This window comes from Agelaius phoeniceus, chromosome 19 (assembly GCF_051311805.1).
Source record: "Agelaius phoeniceus isolate bAgePho1 chromosome 19, bAgePho1.hap1, whole genome shotgun sequence".
Lineage (NCBI taxonomy): Eukaryota > Metazoa > Chordata > Aves > Passeriformes > Icteridae > Agelaius > Agelaius phoeniceus.
In genome coordinates this window covers 3,055,605-3,074,082 of record NC_135283.1, presented here as the reverse complement: position 1 = coordinate 3,074,082, position 18,478 = coordinate 3,055,605, and the positions used below count along the sequence as shown (strand labels likewise).

At 41.7% G+C, this 18,478-nt stretch overlaps 1 protein-coding gene across 2 annotated transcripts in view; it reads left to right on the top strand.

The window, feature by feature from the left end:
* Nucleotides 1-231: 231 nt before the first annotated feature.
* Nucleotides 232-18,478, top strand: part of TBCD (tubulin folding cofactor D) — a 125,965-nt gene continuing 107,718 nt past the window's right edge. For both annotated transcript variants that reach the window (XM_054645190.2, XM_077188123.1), the window contains exons 1-9: nucleotides 232-421; nucleotides 555-741; nucleotides 3,385-3,435; nucleotides 3,635-3,732; nucleotides 4,423-4,524; nucleotides 6,760-6,906; nucleotides 7,740-7,795; nucleotides 9,893-10,025; nucleotides 17,754-17,799. In XM_054645190.2, the coding sequence (XP_054501165.2) occupies nucleotides 570-741; nucleotides 3,385-3,435; nucleotides 3,635-3,732; nucleotides 4,423-4,524; nucleotides 6,760-6,906; nucleotides 7,740-7,795; nucleotides 9,893-10,025; nucleotides 17,754-17,799 (805 nt within the window). In that variant the 5' untranslated portion in view covers nucleotides 232-421; nucleotides 555-569. The remainder of the gene's footprint in view (nucleotides 422-554; nucleotides 742-3,384; nucleotides 3,436-3,634; nucleotides 3,733-4,422; nucleotides 4,525-6,759; nucleotides 6,907-7,739; nucleotides 7,796-9,892; nucleotides 10,026-17,753; nucleotides 17,800-18,478) is intronic.

The following is an 18,478-nucleotide window of genomic DNA, read 5'->3' as shown; positions in this document are numbered from 1 at the left end:
GGGTGTCCCAATCCCCGGTGTGTGTGTCCCCAGGGCGTGAACCCACCCCCGGTGTGTGTGTCCCCAGGGTGTGTGTCCCCATCCCCGGTGTGTGTGCCCCCCCCCCGGTGTGTGTGTCCCCAGGGTGGGTGTCCCCATTCCCGGTGTGTGTGTCCCCAGGGCGTGTCCCCTCATCTCTCCCCCGCCCCGCGGAGGGGCCGGGCCCGCGCTCGGAGGCGGTGCCGCCGCCTTTGGTCCCTCCTGGCGGCCCGTAGCTGGGCGGCGGCGGCAGCGCGGGGCGGGCCCGGGGCGGCGGTGCCCGCTTGTCCCGCGTGTTCGCGTGTCCCGGTTATCGCTTGTCCCGGGTGCTCGCAGCGCCGGGCCGGAGGGGCGAGGCCGGCGGCTCCGGGAGCCCCGCGGTGCGGGCCGGCGGCGGAGGCCGGTAGGGCCGGGAGGGGCCGCGGGAGGGGCGCGGTGGCCGCATGGCGGGGCCGGGCGGGGTGAGCGGGGCGGCGGGACCGGCCCTGCCCGCGCCCTGAGCGGGGCGGAACCGACCCTTCCTCTGTCACTGCCAGCGCCGGGCCCGGGCCATGGACGGAGCGGGGCGGGAGCCGGAGGAGGGCGAGGAGCCGGCTGCCATCAGCGCCAGGAACATCCTGGACAGCTTCACCGAGAGCCGCGAGGTCGCGGAACTCATCGGGAACCTGCGGGAGGTCTTCGGGGAGCTGGTGACGAGGGAAATGGCCGTGGAGCGGTTCATAGGTGAGCACGGCAGCCAAAGGGAGTGGTCCTGCTACTGCGTGATACAAACATTTTATTGTGTATGATTCATTTTGTTACTGCTGAATACCAAAAAGGGAGCAAACCGTTAATTTTTGGGTCAGTGATAATGCTGGAACTTTATCAACGGGTAATTCAGATGTGGTTTTTTGCTCATTTTGTTTTCCCTATAGATATTCTTTTATTACCTGGTATTTAACTACTGTAAATGAAAACTTAGGTCTTAGATTCCTGATTCAGAAATCTGAATTCTGACTTCAGTTTCCTGTTCAAATTCAGGCCATAATTTAGTTAAAAGTTTGTACGTCTGTCGAATAAAGCCACTCTGTTACTCATTGGAACACACCCATTTTGTGCTTTAAAGTGTCAATTTCCTCTTTACCTTTTCATTTCATGGGAAATGTGAAGAATGGCAGCATCCATAGAGATCATGCTTGTTTTTCCAAGTGGAGGTAACTTGGTTTGAGTTTTGTGCCACCTAAGGAAAGCTGTCCTGGCCCTGGGCCTCAGCTGAATGTGGAAGGGCCACAGTGAGGTGCATGGAGCAGTGTCATGGGTGACCAGCCTGGTTCAAGGCACATCTGTGTGTTGGGTCAATATTCTGGTGAGGTGATTTGCAAAAGTTCATTCAGTGCTTCGTGTATTTGCAAACTGAATTTTGCAGGGATTTTTGTGAAGGGTGGAGAAATTGCAAAACTCACAGTCAAAATTTTGACACAGCATCTTTGTTTTTGACAACAAGAAATGAGGTGGGCAAACAATAAAGCAGAACCCCCCAGATTTGGAGATCTGACCCTGCAGAAGTTTCTCAGTAGCATTATTGTGGTTGGCTGAACTGACTGTTCCATCTAAATGATGGACATAAAACTGCTCAGACAGAAGGAACTCTCATTGCTGAGCTTGTTCAGCATCCCAGAGGAAATGTCAGATGTCAGTGGGACAGGAAAAACCATTGCTGGAAAAATCACCTTGCTGTGCCTCTCTGTTTGTCACATCATGTGGAGTTTTTCTTTGCATTTCAATTCTATTTATGAGCTTTCTGCCTGTGTATCATTGCCCAGTAAATATAAGCTAAATAGACTTAAAAAAGATCTTGTGGTTCAGTATTGGGTTATAATATTTAGTGTGCTCAGGTGTCATTGATCCTTCTGGGACAAAATGTCCCCAACCTGCCAAGAGGCTCAGTGTGTGGGTTAGACCACTGACACTTGGGGACACATGGCTTTTATCTGGAGCAGGGAATGCAGTGATCACCTCTTCCAGAGGGTTTTAATGAAAATTCCCAAAGCATTCAGAAAAACTCATGATGCTCATTTTGTGATGAACCATTAGAAACAGAAGTTTGGGAAACAGTTTAATCTGCAACTACAATTTTGTAGGAAAAGATAGGAAGGTCTTTTTTGAAATAATAGTTTTAGAGCATCTGGTTTAGGTTCATTCTCTTCAGCTTTTTTATTTGGGGTTTTATTTTATCTTTGCCAGGCTGGGACCTGGGAAAACAATTTGCTCCTCAATTCCACTTTTTGTGCTCACTGGTTGTGCTGTTTGTATCAGCATTAATTCAGGTGGGAAGCCAGGGATGATTAGGAGCTCAGGTTTCCCTCTGGATGCTGTTCTGGTGTCCCAGTGGAATTGCACAAGGATGCTGTTGGTTGGTCTGAAAGTGGTGGTGCAGTGGCATCCACTGGTCAACTGCAGCACTGTTGGCTTTGTGTCATGTCTTCAATGTAAATGTTCATGTGTCAAGCAGAGAAAAAGGACAGAGAGCAAAGTGGTTTGTGAGAGAAACAAATACAGAAAAGGGGAGGTTAAGGAGGTTTTGGTTTTCTAATTCAAAAGCTGTTTTCTGACCAAAGAGCTAAAATGAGCCAGGCAATCTCCAGTGCCACACTGGATCACTTAATGATCTTCTTGGGAATCCAATTTTCATTTCTGTAGCTGCTTTTTATTGATTCTGGGTTTAAATTGAAAAGCTTTTGTGTCTGAAAGCTCTGAAAAGTTGTTCTTTTTTTTTTTTTTTTCCCAATACTTAATTGCAATGTGTCTTTTCTTGAGTCAGTATCCAAAAGGAGACACTGTGTTACTGGCAGCAAAACAGAGTAAGGGATGTGAACAGTTTTGAGGAGCACAGTGGTAAGAGCTGCAGTTTGTTTGTTGAGGTTAAAATTTGTTAAGGATTCTTTGTTCTTTGCTGAACAATTCCCTGTATTCTATTTCAAAATAAGAAAGCAGCTCTGAGGATTGTGAGGAGCACCCTCATTGCCAAGTGTTGCTTGTGGGGGTTTGTCCAAGGAAACTGGGGAGGCTCCTGGGGTGGGTTGGTGGCTCAGTGGAGGTAAATGAGTGCAGTGTGAGGGGACAGCTTGTGCTTGAGCTGTTGCTTGGAATTATAAACTGCTCTGTGTTGGAAGGGACTTCATGGGCAGGGACACCTTCCACTATCCCAGGTTGCTCCAGGCTCCATCCACTCAATGATTTTCCAACTTTGTGACCTTGCTTACAGGTGCTGGCAGCTCAGGGATGCAGGAATCTTAAACTAGAACTGTTCAGAATCAGAGGATATCTCACAGTTAAGGTCTGGAAGAGCCTTGGAGTAGTTTATTACAGATATCTTTTTATTTTCAGGTATAATGGACAAGTACCAGGAGCAGCCTCACCTTTTGGATCACCACTTAGGTAGGAATGTCAGCCTTAAATAATTTTTGTGTCTATTCTTAAAAATCTGTTACTCTGGAAGATCTGGGTTTGCATTACAGGATTGCTGTGGCTGATAGTACTTCCATTTTATAATTGTTGTCTCACTCTGTTCTGTCAGAAGTACAAGAAACTCTGTGACCTGCATGTAATCTCACTGGTTTTTCTCTCCTTTCACTAGAGGGGATGATGAATTCCTTGTTGGAGATAGTATGGGACAGTGGATCTCCTCCCCCACTAGTTCACCTGGCTTTTAAATTTCTCTACATCATTACAAAGGTAAAAAATTCCTAAATTTAATGTTCTTTAACTGAAATTTGTAAGTTACAAATATTTTCTTTGTTATTTTCAAAAATATTAAAATAAATAAGTGTTGAATATGATTAAATATTTTAAACTGCACTGTGAAAGATTAGTTCTCTTCTTTCCCATTTTCATGACACCTGATGTTATTTAATGATCCAGATTAGTAAAAATCCAGATTTGAATGCAAAAGAAATTGCAGACATGGAGATACTGAGTGATAAAACATAGTTATAACGTTGAAAAGTTAAGTGTAATAAAAATTTGAGCACAGGAAAATATTTTTGGGCTGTAAGGGCTGAGCCTGGGACAGGTGGCTCACAGAGGTGGTGGGGTCTCCATCCTTGGGATACTGGACACCCCATGATGTGGTCCTGGGCACTCTGCTGGTGACCCTGCTTTACCAATCTCCAGATGTCCCTTGTTTTAAACTTAATTAACATGCCATGAATTCTTAATAATTTTGTAAAAACACAAAGTTATATATCCCAATAAAACACAAAGTTAAATATCACAAGGTCTTTAAGACTTTGATTGCAGACTTGCTCTCCTTATGACATGAGGATCCTAATCAAGAAATTCCTCCAAGGGTCTTTCCTTTCCCCTCAGTGTGTGCTGGTGCTGGATGGGTTCTGAAATTCTGAATTCTGGAACTTTCTGCTTTAGGTGAGAGGCTACAAACGTTTCCTGCCCTTGTTCCCTCATGAAGTCAGAGACCTGCAGCCTGTTTTGGATATGCTTGCAAAGCAGAACCCAAGAGACCCCGAGGTGAGCACTTGCTGTACTTTTTGTTCAAATTTTATGTCTCTATTTGAAAAAAACTGCAGGAAAAAAATTGGGAAAAAGCAGATAAAGCACTGACAGACCCTGTCTGGTGTTAACACCTGGATTTAATGTGAAAACCATCATCTTGTCACAGGAGAAATATCCTCCCCAAGGAGAGGTTTTCTTTCATGGGATTTGTTCCAAGGATTTAGAAGCAGTGGCAGTAGAGGTGCAAGTAGAATCTTTAAGCACTCATGTAAGGAACAAAGTGATTGTAACAAGAGTAAGAAGAAGGGCAGTGAAAGGTATTGAATCTCTAAAATGAGTGACTGAAAAATACTCCAGTCTGACTCCAGGATACACGATATTCTTAGGTTTTTAAATAAGGGAAAAGAAGAATCCCAGAGACCTGTTTAAGAGAGATGAATTTTAAGAGAGATTATCAATTATAAGTAACAAAACTCATGGGTTTGAAGACAATTGTATTGCTGCTCTAAATTAAAGCTTTTTTAAATAAACATCCATTCTGACACTTTGCTGCTGCAGGTGTACAGCTTTAAATCTTGAAAAACTTCCTTATTTCTTCAGAAGTTGTTGCAGTAAACCCATGAAAGCTGCACATAAGAAATTAAGGAGAAAAACATCTGTTTTATTTGTGAGTGGGAAAGGAAAAACAGGAAAATGGGAAGGTGCAGTTTTCCTTTGGAAGGAAACAAGGTTGCCTAGATTTGGGACTGGGGGGAGGATCCATTAATTTTGTTACAGTTTTGCTGTTTGGGATCCCTTGCAGCTCTGTCTCCTCTGGAGTTTCGGGGCACTCACATTGGGAGTTTCTTCTTGCTCATCTTTGAAAGTTCCTTAGAGCCAGGGGGTAGTTTGTGCTCTTGGCAATTCATGTTGAAATGAAAATGAAGTAAAAAACCTTTGTTTTACTATTCCTGTCGCCACATTTCTCCTCACAGAGAAAAGCAAGGCACAATTCTTCCCAAGAATATTTCTGGGTTTCACATTCTCTGAACCTTAGAGAAAAAAAACCCCAACTATTACCTCATTTGCTGCACCTGTGTTTTTCACAAGTAAAATACATTGCAAAAGATAGCTTACCTGAAGAAAATTAGTAATTGAATTCTAGTGTGTTTTAATTCACTGACCAGTTAAATCTGGGTGTGTGTGTTAGGTCTGTCAGCTGCCAGTCAGGAAATTCTGTGCAGTTGAGTGCTTGGCAGATTCAGTTTAGATGTAATATAATATAATATAGTATAGAATAAAATAATAGATGTAATATAACATAGTACAGAATAAAATAATATAGTATAGAATAAAATAATATAATATAGTATAGAATAACATAATTATACATATATAATATATATAATATAGTATAGAATAATATAATATATATAATATAATATATATAATATATAATATATAATATATAATATATAATATAATATATATAATATAATATAGTATAGAATAAAATAATGTAATATAGAATAACATAATGATACATATATAATATATATAATATAGTATATAATAATATAATAATATATATAATATAATAATATATAGAATAATATGCTATGTTATATGATGTAATATGGTGTAATATAATAGATGATATGATATAATATGATATAGTATAATACAGTATAGTATGATATAGTATAATATAATACAATACAATATAATATAATATGATGCAATATGATGTAATATAATAGATGATATAATATGAGATAGTATAATACAGTATAATATAGTATAGTATAATATAGTATAGTATAATACAGTATAGTCTAATATAATACAGTATAGTATAGTATGATATAGTATAATATAATACAATACAATATAATATAATATGATGCAATATGATGTAATATAATAGATGATATAATATGAGATAGTATAATACAGTATAATATAGTATAGTATAATACAGTATAGTATAATATAGTATAATATAATACAATACAATATAATATTATATGATGCAATATGATGTAATATAATAGATGATATAATATGACATAGTATAATACAGTATGATATAGTATAGTATAATACAGTATAGTATAATACAGTATAGTATAATATAATACAGTATAGTATAATATAATATAATACAATACAATATAATATGATATAGTAATTAATTAGCCTTCTGATATAATTCTCCTCATCATTCCTCTTCTTTGTCTGGGGCAAAAATATCTTTCTATTCCTTTGCAGACATGGGAAACTCGCTACATGCTCCTGTTGTGGCTGTCCATGATCTGCCTGATCCCTTTTGACCTGGCCCGTTTTGATGGGAGCCTCGTTTCCCTGGAGGGGCAGGCTCGGCAGCCAACCATGGATCGCATCCTGGACATAGCCAAGGTGAGGGGAGCACACCCTGCAGTGCTTCCACACCTGCCAGCTTTGGCTCAGCCACTCACTGTGTGATAAATATTCATGTGTGCTGTATGTTCCTCAATGAGATTCTTTTCTGCATGTTATTTAAGTCTGTATTTTTGTGTCTAATCTGTAAGGGATTTTTTTGTACTTCTGGATCTTCAATCTGTTGATTGCTGCTTTAGAGTCAGGTGAGGCTGGAACTTGTTTCCCCTGGTGTAATAAACTATTTTATCTGAGGTGAACCCCTGCCTTTGAATATGCTAGAGGCTTTCAACACATGCAAGTGCCAGAGAGCATCTCTGAAAGTCAAATCTGAGGATTTCTAGAGAAAATCAGCATTTGATCAGAGTGAGCAACTTTGGAGGCTGTGTGAAGATTTTTAAACAGATACATGAAGTTCCAGTGGGTGTCAGCCCAGGTGGCTGATTTGATCTATCTCCTGCTTTTGAGATAGAAATAAACCACCCTCCCTTCCCCACAGGTCCCCAAGAGCTCAGGCTTTTGGCACTTGCAGCACTAAGGGGCTTTCTACTTACAGGCCAATGTGTCTGTGAGTTAAGGCTTCAGCAAATGAACCTTCAGTAATAAACCTGCTTTGAAAGGCACACAAAGGGAGACTCTGCCTCAGATGCAGTTTGTTAAATGGAAAAATAAACTTTCTGCTATCTTTAAGCTGAGTTTGTAACCATAATAATGTCATAACGTGTGTGATCATCATAATATTTGTCATGTGAGTATTCAGTAGAGCTGTCACATAGTTGGTTTTCTATCTCCAGTTATGAATTGTTTTACAGTCAGGTTTCTTTTCCCTTCAGTGTTACCTGGTTGTCAGTGACAAGGCTCGGGATGCAGCTGCTGTGCTGGTGTCCAAGTAAGTCCCTTTTGTGCATCTTGGCAGAAAGGCTCCCATTCCTCCTGCTCTTTCTTAATCTGACATGGCAGGGTTGGGAGGGCTGGAAGTTGCCAGTTGTCTGTGGGATATTAATATTGCTTGAATTGGATACAGCAGTGTTTGTTGAGAATACTGCTTCCTCTGCATGTGAAAATAAAGTACAAAATAATAAATTATGAAATAATAATAATAAAATAATAAGATAAAAAAATTAAATTACAGAATAATAAATTAAGCAGGGATAGTACACACGTGTCTCTTGTTTCAGTATCTATTCCAGTCCACATTCCTGGACATTTCAGTGAAAGTCAGCTCAGGTTGTGACTGATTTGGGTTTTTTTCCTTTTTAAAGCAGTAAAAGCCCCAGCTCTGCACTTCAGCCTGTGCTCAGCAGAGGGCGCTGATTAATTTTAATTAGGAGCGTGTGTTCAGCACAAATAGGGGATAGAATACATTAGGCTGGTTCTAGTACCAGCTGTGCCAGGCTGTAATGGTGCTGTATAGTGGATTTAAAATTATTTAGTTTCATAAAAACACCATTTTCAAAACAGCCTGGTGATTGAAGGAGTTAGAAAGGCTGGCTCCAAGGCCTTTCCCTGTTCTCACATCCCCAAAGCCAGTTCTGAGCATAATCATTCTGACATGAGGTTTGTGTGCCACCCACCCTGATACTTGGGTGGGCAGAGCACAACGGTCCTGGGACAGATGGGCAGATAAGATACAGGAGTCTGACTCTGTAGCAGGCTCTGGGAAGGTCCCTGGGGAGCAAGGGAAGGACCCTGCTTTGTGCTCCAGGGAGTTGATGAATTTCAAGTGAAGTTTAGAAACATCAGGATTGGGGACCTCCTGTTTTCCAAAGTGAGCTGCTTCTCACAGGGCAAAGGAGCTGGAGTATATTTCATAAATTCTCCTTTCTGCCTGCTCAGTGAGTGGCTGCAGTAGGAGGAGATGAGGCTGATCCTTATCCTGGTCTTAGTCTGGAGGTTAGGGCACTCCTTTGGGAAAGAAAGATTTAAACTCCTTGGGGCTGAGGAAGGGTCTAGGAACCAGCTCAGCCACTTCACAGGTCACTTCTCTCACATGTGCCCTTGGGCCAAAGGCAGCCTCATCCTTCCACCCAAACCAACCCTGCTGCAGCTCCCCCCAAGTCCTCATTGCTCTGCTGCTGAGCACCACAGGGACTGGCTGGGAAGCCTCAGCAGTTCACTGCTGAGCTGTTTTATTTATTATATTTAATACTCCAAGTCAGCTCTTGGGGCTGTTTCCCAGCTATCTGTAGGGGTAGGAAGTATCCAGGTCCTGGCTCTGGGGCACATCCTCTTTGAATTCTGTGAGTTGTGCTGGGTGGGCACAACTCCCCATGTGCCTTGTTTCCACTGGGTGAGTTGAGAACAAATGTAGTCTGAATTGCTGCTGCAGCAGGACCTGGTTTGTGGGTGCCAGGACACTGAAGTGATGCCCTGACTGCAGCTTGGCTGTTCAGGGTAGGGCTGAGAGTAGGTTTATGATAGTTTAGCCATGAAAGTCATCTTTTCCCTTTTCTAAGATGGCTAAAAACACATCTTTTCAACCATCTAGTGTGTTAATAACAGGTACTTGACCTTTTCAAATATCTGGAACCCCAAATGTAGCCCTGCTGGTTGCTTTTTCTGGGCCTGACATCTGACAGACAGTGCAAAATAACCACTGATTTTCAGATTTGCAGAATGGCTGGTTTTGGTGAGAGAGGTGCAGAATCCTCCTATTTGTTTCAGCCTTTCACTAATTCTAATAGAAATAATTTCTTAAAAGCTTTGGAAATTTTGTTGCTTTATAATTAAGGTAAGAAATTTCTAGAACCCAAGTTTTTAGCTGGGTTTGAAGTGAAAACAAAGTTCCAGGTCAGAGTCTTGCCCAGAAACAGCTGGGCTAAACATAGGATGGTTTGGAGTGTGCCACCCTCAGTGATTTGGGGAAAGGCACATTGAAGAATTGTTTCCAGGAACTAGAACCAGTTTGGATAGGAAGAAAAGTCATTTTTCACTGGGTGTCATGAAGTCAATGGCTGCAATGTTTTTCTTTTTTTTTCTGTGACAGGTTTATTGTCCGCCCTGATGTCAAGCAAAGCAGGATGGCAGATTTCCTGGACTGGGTGCTCTCCATGTTATCCAAATCCTCCTTCCAGACCATGGAGGGCACTGTCATTGTGAATGGCATGCTCCAGGCCCTGGTAAATACTGCTTTTCCCTTAAAAGATAGACAGGTGGTTTTATGGCCATCCTATACTGCTGCAGGAGGCCCTTGACAGCAAATGCACAGAGGGGTTCCTGGCAATAAAAAAAGGAGAATTTCCTCCACAGCAGTTTGAACAATATAACTTCCCATGCATGTGTATTTTCTTTTTTTTTGTCATCCCCAAATGAAAGTGAAATTGCCAGTACAGCTACTCATAAATAACTCTCAAAGTAGCAGTTGTTTCAGTAAGTTGGAGTTTGTTTGCTAATCTGAATGAATTTTTTGTTGAGTGGCCTTTCTTTGTGAATTGATAATGGTGTGTGACTCAAAAGAGCTGAATTCTTACTTTGGGTTTTAAAATTGGTGTACTGTGCACGGGGAAAAAATCTGCAGTACCTGAACTGCTGTTCCAGGGCACTACTCCTCTTGTACATCCTAAAAAGGGCCATTTATAAAAGCTTTAGTGTAGTTTTACACCCTTAAAAGTGCTGGGGTGTGTTTTGATATCCTGGGGTGACACTTCTGGTGTCTGTGCCAGTTTTGATGTCCAAATATATTTGGGCAGAATGGGTTTGTGTGGGGGGAGAGATTGTTGTTCCTTCTTGGTTTGGTTGTTGACCAAGGCAGTGCAGGTGAAGACAGATCATGAGCCCTTTGCACTTGCACAGGTTTGAGGATTTGCTGGTGTTTGTACAAGTTTTGATAATTTGCATAAATTTGCTACTCTTCTTAACCAGTCACTAAGAGGACTTGTGTGCAGTGTGGTACTAAACATCAAAGCAAAGGTCTGGAGCAAGTGTGTGGGGTTTTTTTTTTTGAGTTGTTTCTTTTTCCTCTCGAGCTCTTCCAAATCAGAAGGGAGAAGAAATGATCTATATTTAGAATAACTGAGGACCTGCTGCTTAAGCAGGAGGAAGCGTTATTTGTGTGCATTGCAGCGTTTCAAAAGACAGAATGATGTTTCATCATTTTATTGTCAGATCTGGAAAGGGAGACTGACTGTTTGCCATTCCCAGGCATGATGAGACCTGCAGGATGTATAATGCATTAGTGTTTTGTCATAATTCCTTTGAGTTTGGCTTTGGCTCCATCCACCTGTTCATTAGTGCTCACTAAGCGAAACAGGTGAATACTCAACAAGTAGAATCGAAACCAGAATGTGATACAATAGACCTGGGAGCAGAGCCTGCTGCTTTGCTTTTCTGGGATTTTTTTTTTTTTTCTTCTTCTCCACAGCTCATAATTCCTGCTCCAATTGGTAGATATGGGCAGATTTGTAAAGCCTTGTCTTGCATTTAGTCTTCAATTTCTCCTTTCAGTCACTACAATGAGCTGTATCATTAGGGAGTAAAGGTTTTCAGAATGGTGTGTGTATGCATGTAGGTGCTCAAGGAGAGCAGGAAATATTTATTTCAAGAGTTAAATGTTATAAATATCATATTTATATATAATTACATATATTCTTAGTATTTTCATATTAAGAATTTTGTTTCACACTTGGAGCAACACTATGTTGTCAAAAATACCACCTGAAAATAAATGTTCAAAATAAGCAAACACTTGTATTTAACATGCAAGATTCTAACTTCATGCAGTATATAATGTAGTCTATTTATTCTATAAATAAGTCTATTTGTTCTATAAATAATATATACTTCTAGAAATAATTCTATACTTCATGCAGTATATAATATAGTCTATTCTATATAATATAGTCTATTTATTCTATAAATAAATACAATATATTTTAACAAGTAATCACTAAATGTGTAAAGCAGAGCACATCCTCATGAGGGGCAACTAAAAATTGTGGCAACGAGCTTCAGAATTCTTTGCTCTTGGATTCCTCCAGCACTTTGTTATTTTAAGAGTCAAACTGCTGCTGCTTGGCCATCTTTGAACAAGCAGGAGAAAAAAGACCATTTTTCAGTTCTGGTCAGTATAGCAAGGGATTGTGCAGGTTTTGGGAATGATGTAGCCCACCAGAGTGGGGATAAAAAGTCTCTCCACATCACAGCAGAGTGAGGCTGCCCTGAGCAGGGTGGGTTTGGGTTGGGTTAGGATTTTGTGCCGCTTCTGGTCTGCATTTACCGAGCGGCTCCGAGCGAGGCTGGCATGGAAAAATCGCTCGGAAAAGACACGAAACTCCTGCATTTCAATGAAGTGAAACTGCAAGTCAGGGACGCAGTGAGTAGTTGGCCGAGGCTGACTTTGATCTGCCTCTCTGTGGCCGTGAGCCTGGCTGATCAGGTGTGTGCTGCTGTTTCATCTCACCCAGCGCTGTGTGCAGAACGAGTCCGGCCGTTCCGCGGCTCCTGTCGGAACACGCACCCCGCCTTGCATATTGTAATTGCACTGGGGCCTGTGGCTCTCTGCTCCTGTCCTCAGTAACTCACCATTTCCCAATGGGGGGCACCAGCAGGCACCTCTGTGACTCTGTTTCAAATTTCAGTGTTTCAAACTGCCCTCCTTTGTTGAAACCTCGGTTGCGCTATGGCATTTAATTCACTTCCCTACTCCTGTCCCTTGGCATTTGAAGGACTGAAAATATTGGATTATTAAGCAATTGCTACTTTTTTATAACATTCGTTTACTTGAAGGAAACTTCTAGCCTGTTTCAAGAATCTGCATTTTAAATTCTCTTGGTCTGGAGGTTTGCTTTTAAACCTGCCATTATATCAAACAGCTTTTTAGTTATCGCTGCAGGGCGCAGCACTCCCAGTTCTTGCGTGACAGAGATGTCATCACGTTGAGGTAGCCTTGGGCATTGAAACTTATTAAACCTTATTTGTTTTATAAGTGATTCAGTATACAAGTGTGAGTAATAATTAAAAAAAATAAAACGCCCTACACAGTGATCTGATGAAACTCGAGAGTCTTAAGAACGAGGCATTTCCCTGAGCTGTCTCTAATGCAAAGGTTATTTAGCAATAGCTACATGCTTATGTAAATTTGGCTCCAGGGAAGAAAGAACTCTCTAACTCCATTCTTTCAGACCCAGAGGCACAAAAATAGAATATTTCCAAATAGAATGTTTCCCAAGTCTCTGTATTTTTGGCATTCTCAGAGAATTTGGTGTATTAGGATTGTCTATTGGCGTTATTTTTTTTAAAAAGGGGTTGTTGTTTAGTGGTTTGGTGATAAAAGTGTAGAAGAAGCAGTGTTGGTGAGAGGTACAAACGTTCCTATGTCTGCAGGTACCGAGGGCACTGACTCCTTTCTGCTCATGCCATTCCTCTCCTGCCTGTCACTGAGTATTTCTTCTAATGTGGCCTTGTCTGATACTGCTGGGTTCTTCTCTTCTCACCAGAACTTTTGTGCTCATTCCAGGTTCAGAAGTTCTGTTACCATAAAGCTGTTTCTTTTTCTTGTTAGAGCATAGTACTATCTCAAGCTGCTAAATGTTTTTTACCTTCTGAGTATTTAAAATCCGTGGGTTTTGGTAATCTCCCGATGGAAAGGAGGTACTCTGCCAGCTCTCCATGTGTTTGTGTAAACATTTCAGATGTTCAGCTGATAAATAACTGGGATCACATGAAAGCTGCCATCACTGTGTTGGTGTCTGTCAGTGTTGGTGTCATGTTGATGCTCAGCACCCAAACACGTGCAGCCCACAGCAGGAATGCTGCTTGTGTGGAGGCACAGTAAGAGCAAGGCCTTTAACTAACCCATTTTACCTTCAGCTGCACGTAGAATATATTAAATATTCCCTCCTTCCAAGTGAACTTCAGTTCTGCCAGCGCGTTCTCCCTCCTTGCTCCTGGCCTGGAGGCAGGGATGGCTGGTGGCATTCCTGGGGTGTTGTGTGGCTACCAGGGGGTGCTCCAGAGCAGTGCAAGGGATCATTTCCTGCTCTTCCCAGCCAGGCTGGAATTATCCTCCCAGCCCTCCCCTTGGTTACAACCAGAGGGAAGATCCAGACTTGTGTCTCCTGCTCAGCAGGAAGATCCACTCAGTCCCCACCGGCCAGGCCACCCCTCCTGGTGATTTGTGTAGCTTGGGGAACAAGTCCTGGAGATGATCCCCACTGATAGATCTCCTGCAGGTCGAGCCCAAAGTGGGTTATGCAGACAATTGGCAGGTGTGGTGTCTCTGCTGGGATTATTAAGAAACTGGGCTTTGTTTGCCTTGCCCTGTGCTGTTTCTAAAGCAGAACCAGACTTGACAGTCGTCACTGCTTGCACACCACTGATTTTCTCTAATTTGTAGGTGGCTTAATTATTTATAAGAGAGGGAGTCACATACTTTTCACCACCTGAGCAGGTTGGGTCGGTTGCTGAGTGCTCTGTGTCCTCCTTAGAGGAGCTGTGGCGTGGCTGTGACTGCAGGGATGCTCCGACAGGCAGGCTCCTCGTGCTCAGCCCTCTGACACCAAAATGCCTGTGCAGGTGGCAAACCAAGCTTATTAATTGCTTTGTTTGTATCAGATTTTTGGAAATGGTGTGCCTTGGATATTTTTCTTCCTTCAAGGCAGGAAGTTTAAGCTGGGTGCTGCAATGCTGATTTGCTCCTTTTGCTGCTTTTTTTTTTTTTCCTCATGATTTTCATTTATGCATCATGAACATTTCTTTTTTAATATGATCCCTGTAAGTTCCAGATTTACAGTATTTTTCTGAAGGAGTAACTTTGCTGTACATGCCTGACTGTAGCATGTGCTAGAAGAAAATATTTTTTCTGCTTTCCCAAAAAACATCATTGGATAAAGTGCTTCTTTATTTCCTTTGAGAAAAATATGTCTATCACACTCAAAAGTTTTAGAGTTTTGGACTTGGGGATGCTTTTGCATGCATTGACTCATAAATAAGTAATGAACACTTCTCTTCTTCTTTTCTCTACACTCAGAAAAAACCCCAGACACTGAATTTTCTGCTGTGTTGAATATCTGAAGAGTGGTTCTCCACAGTTTGGCTGTTACCTATTTACTTTTGTAGAATTTATTTTTAAAATCGCTATTAAACTTCTCTGACACAGAGAAATACCTGTTGTATCAGTTGTAGAAACTCCAGGAACCTGCTCCAAGGTTGTATCTGACCCCCAGTGCACCAAGGTGGGTGCAGAAAGAACTTTCTTCCCATTCAGGCAGTTGGCATTTTCAGCTGTGTTTATTCCTAAAGCCTCAGGAACATATTTTATTGATCAAAAGTCATGTAAATATTATGGCCCTTTAAAAAAAAGTTTAGTTATTAATTTAAATTAATAATTATTGATTAACTATGGTGCCCTTTGGGCAATTCTTACTTCTCCTAAAAATTTGTATTGATAAAATAAAACATCTTAATGCACATCTCAGTTGATTTATAGCTGTTGCCACAATGATTTTATTACAAAATGTATATTATAAATCCCCATGGTAGGAGTAGATGTTTTGTGTTGAAAATAGTTGTTATTTGAGTTTTAGTGAAACTGCTGTAGGGAGACAACGTGTGTTTCACTTTTTTGTTCAGAAAATAATATAAATGATTATGAAATGGAATCTGCCAAGGTTGGTGCTCTAAACTGATTCATAGGTGTGTAAGGAAAAGCATTTAAAAAAAATACTGTGCACTATTTGATTTTTTCTCATTTCCTGCTTGTGTGTTGTTTGATTCCTTCCATCTCTTTCAGAGGTGGCAGGGTCAGGACTTAATTCAGACTTGGACTCAAGGGTGTGACAACATGTGGAGAAGCTTGGAGAAAGGTGCCAGAATTTGGGACCTGCAGACTGAAATGGGTTATTTGGGTGGTTCTGTTATTATTATTGGGACCTGCAGACTGAAATGGGTTATTTGGATGGTTCTGTTATTATTATTGGGACCTGCAGACTGAAATGGGTTATTTGGATGGTTCTGTTATTATTATTGGGACCTGCAGACTGAAATGGGTTATTTGGATGGTTCTGTTATTATTATTGGGACCTGCAGACTGAAATGGGTTATTTGGATGGTTCTGTTCCAGCTCCCCAGCAGTGTGCTGAGAGCACACAGCCAAAAGTGTCCAGGAGCATCCCCAAGGGTCTGTTCAAAAGCTGTTTCTCTGCATTATCACTGCTTGAGGGATTACACTGTGCTTTGTTTGAATATGCTTGAATATAACAACAACAACAACAACAATAATAATAATTTGAAGTGAGCCTGAGTGTGCCTTAAAAAAATATTTGCTGTTAAGTCAGGCAGAAGGAGGAGTTGGGAGGATGCAGGGAGGGAATTGTGAGGATGCAGGGAGGGAATTGTGAGGATGCAGGGAGGGAGTTGTGAGGATGGAGGGAAGGAATTGTGAGGATGGAGGGAGGGAATTGTGAGGATGCAGGGAGGGAGTTGTGAGGATGCAGGGAGGGAATTGTGAGGATGCAGGGAGGGAATTGTGAGGATGCAGGGAGGGAGTTGTGAGGATGCAGGGAGGGAGTTGTGAGGATGCAGGGAAGGAATTGTGAGGATGCAGGGAAGGAATTGTGAGGATGGAGGGAAGGAGTTGTGAGGATGCAGGGAGGGAATTGTGAGGATGCAGGGATGCTGCCCTGTCTCCAGCATCCACAGCAAAGTGTGTGGAGAAATCAGTTATGGGGTTTTAAAGCAGAACACAGGAACAAAGTGATGAAATGAGTTTCTGCATATTTCAACAAAGAAAAGTTTCAGAGGAGCCCTAGATTTGTTGTACCAAAGATTTGCAGGTTCTCTGACATATTTTTTAAGCTTTTTTAGTACAAGCAGGGTTTTGTTGTATGTCAGTGAGAAATTTTTTGTATTTTTTTAACACTGACTTCATATATTGCTAAAAGCTGTGCCAATTTGTAAATTTAAAGTGATATTTATTTCTGTTGGCTGGGCCTGAAGTCATCCTATTGCATTGCTGCTGTGTAAAAGTCATTTTTAAGGGAGCCCTCACACTTGCCTGCATTAACATCTCAAACACTTTGACATATAATATGAAATTCCCATATATAGCTGGCAGTAGTGCTGATTTGTGATCCTGAAATGCAATTTAGTAACAAAGCAAAAGGGGCTGGGTACACAGCCCCAGGGTGTTTTTCTTGCCTCTGTTGCTGGAAGCCACGCCTGCAGCGCGGGAGGCGTGAGTGTGTGTGTGTGTGTGTGTGTTTGGTATGTGTGAGAAAGTACCTCTTTTCAGGGGAAGTCTGTTCTTGTTTAACTCCCAGGCATATTTATTGAGGAAGATTTTGCTTCTGGTGAAGGACAAACAAGTGCCTGGCCAGGTTTTTGCTCCGTGGGGAGCTGAGGAAGCTTTTAATGTGTAACGTGTTCTGTCAGGTGTTAATAGTGCCTTGTCTGGCTGCAGTGCTGGGGTTTAATCTCACTGGGATATTTAGCTGCAGATAAAGTTCTCTGGGCACAGGAATTGCAGTTGGCCTGCTGGAGGTGTATTTGCAGGTGTCTGTAGGTGGTTTAGTCTCTCACAAGCAGTGGTTGCACCACACTGAGCTCCTGTGACCCAGCACTGAGCCTGATGGGTCAGGGACCTGAGCTAGCCCAAAACTGGTGGCCTTTTTCTTTCCTCATTTTTTATTCTGTTTTTTTTTCATTTTCTCTTGAGTGGTTTATGGCCACCTCAGTCCCCTGAGCAGTTACCAAGAAGAGCTGCACCCTGAGACTCCTCTTTTTACTATTTAAATCAGCAAACACTATACATCATTGTGAGAACATTAAAAATATTTTAGAGCTAAATGCTTGATATATTGTGTTACAGAATCTCTGTATTCTCATGTCTGTGTTCCCTATTTTAATTGCAGGCACAGCTGTTTAAACATGGCAAGAGAGAAGACTGTTTACCATATGGTAAGTTTGTAATAGCCTGGGTTCAGTTTTTCAAGCCATTGCAGTGGAAAAGGGAAAGGAAGATTAACCTGGTGACAAGTGGTTCTGGAAGGAGTAAAATCCACAGTGATAAAGCAGGAAAAATGAGGCCAGCAAAAGCAGAAATGACAGTGAGGGAGGAGCAGATGCCACCAGGGAATGTTGTGTTGGGGCAGCACATCAGAGGGCTTGGCAGGGGATCACACTGGCCATTGCTGCAATGCAGGAGCTGAACACAGAACATAGAAACTGTTAGATGTGGAAAATATTTGTTTGAAATTCAGTTGAGCATAGACTGGTGTTGTACATATTCCTGCTGGAAGTTTTGCAGAGACTCTTCAAGTTTTAATGCAAACACAGGATTTCAAAAAACCCAAGTTTTAAGAACCAGTTGTGTACAGGACACAGCTGGAGTCATGTGGGGATAATTTTGGAAGAAGAGAAGTTTTTTAGTAAAAAGAGATTATACTGGGTGCAATTAGGGATAGACAGGATGCCAAAAAGAGAAAAAGAGAGTATGGAGGTTTCTGAACAGTGTAGCTGCATTTTGGAATTATGTTTATCTTGGGGTGAATCTTGAAATATGATCAGAACTGACTGCAGTGTGATCTTGGGCCTTATTGATAGCAGTAAGGGGAGGCAGGGAAAGGTGGTGGCCAGT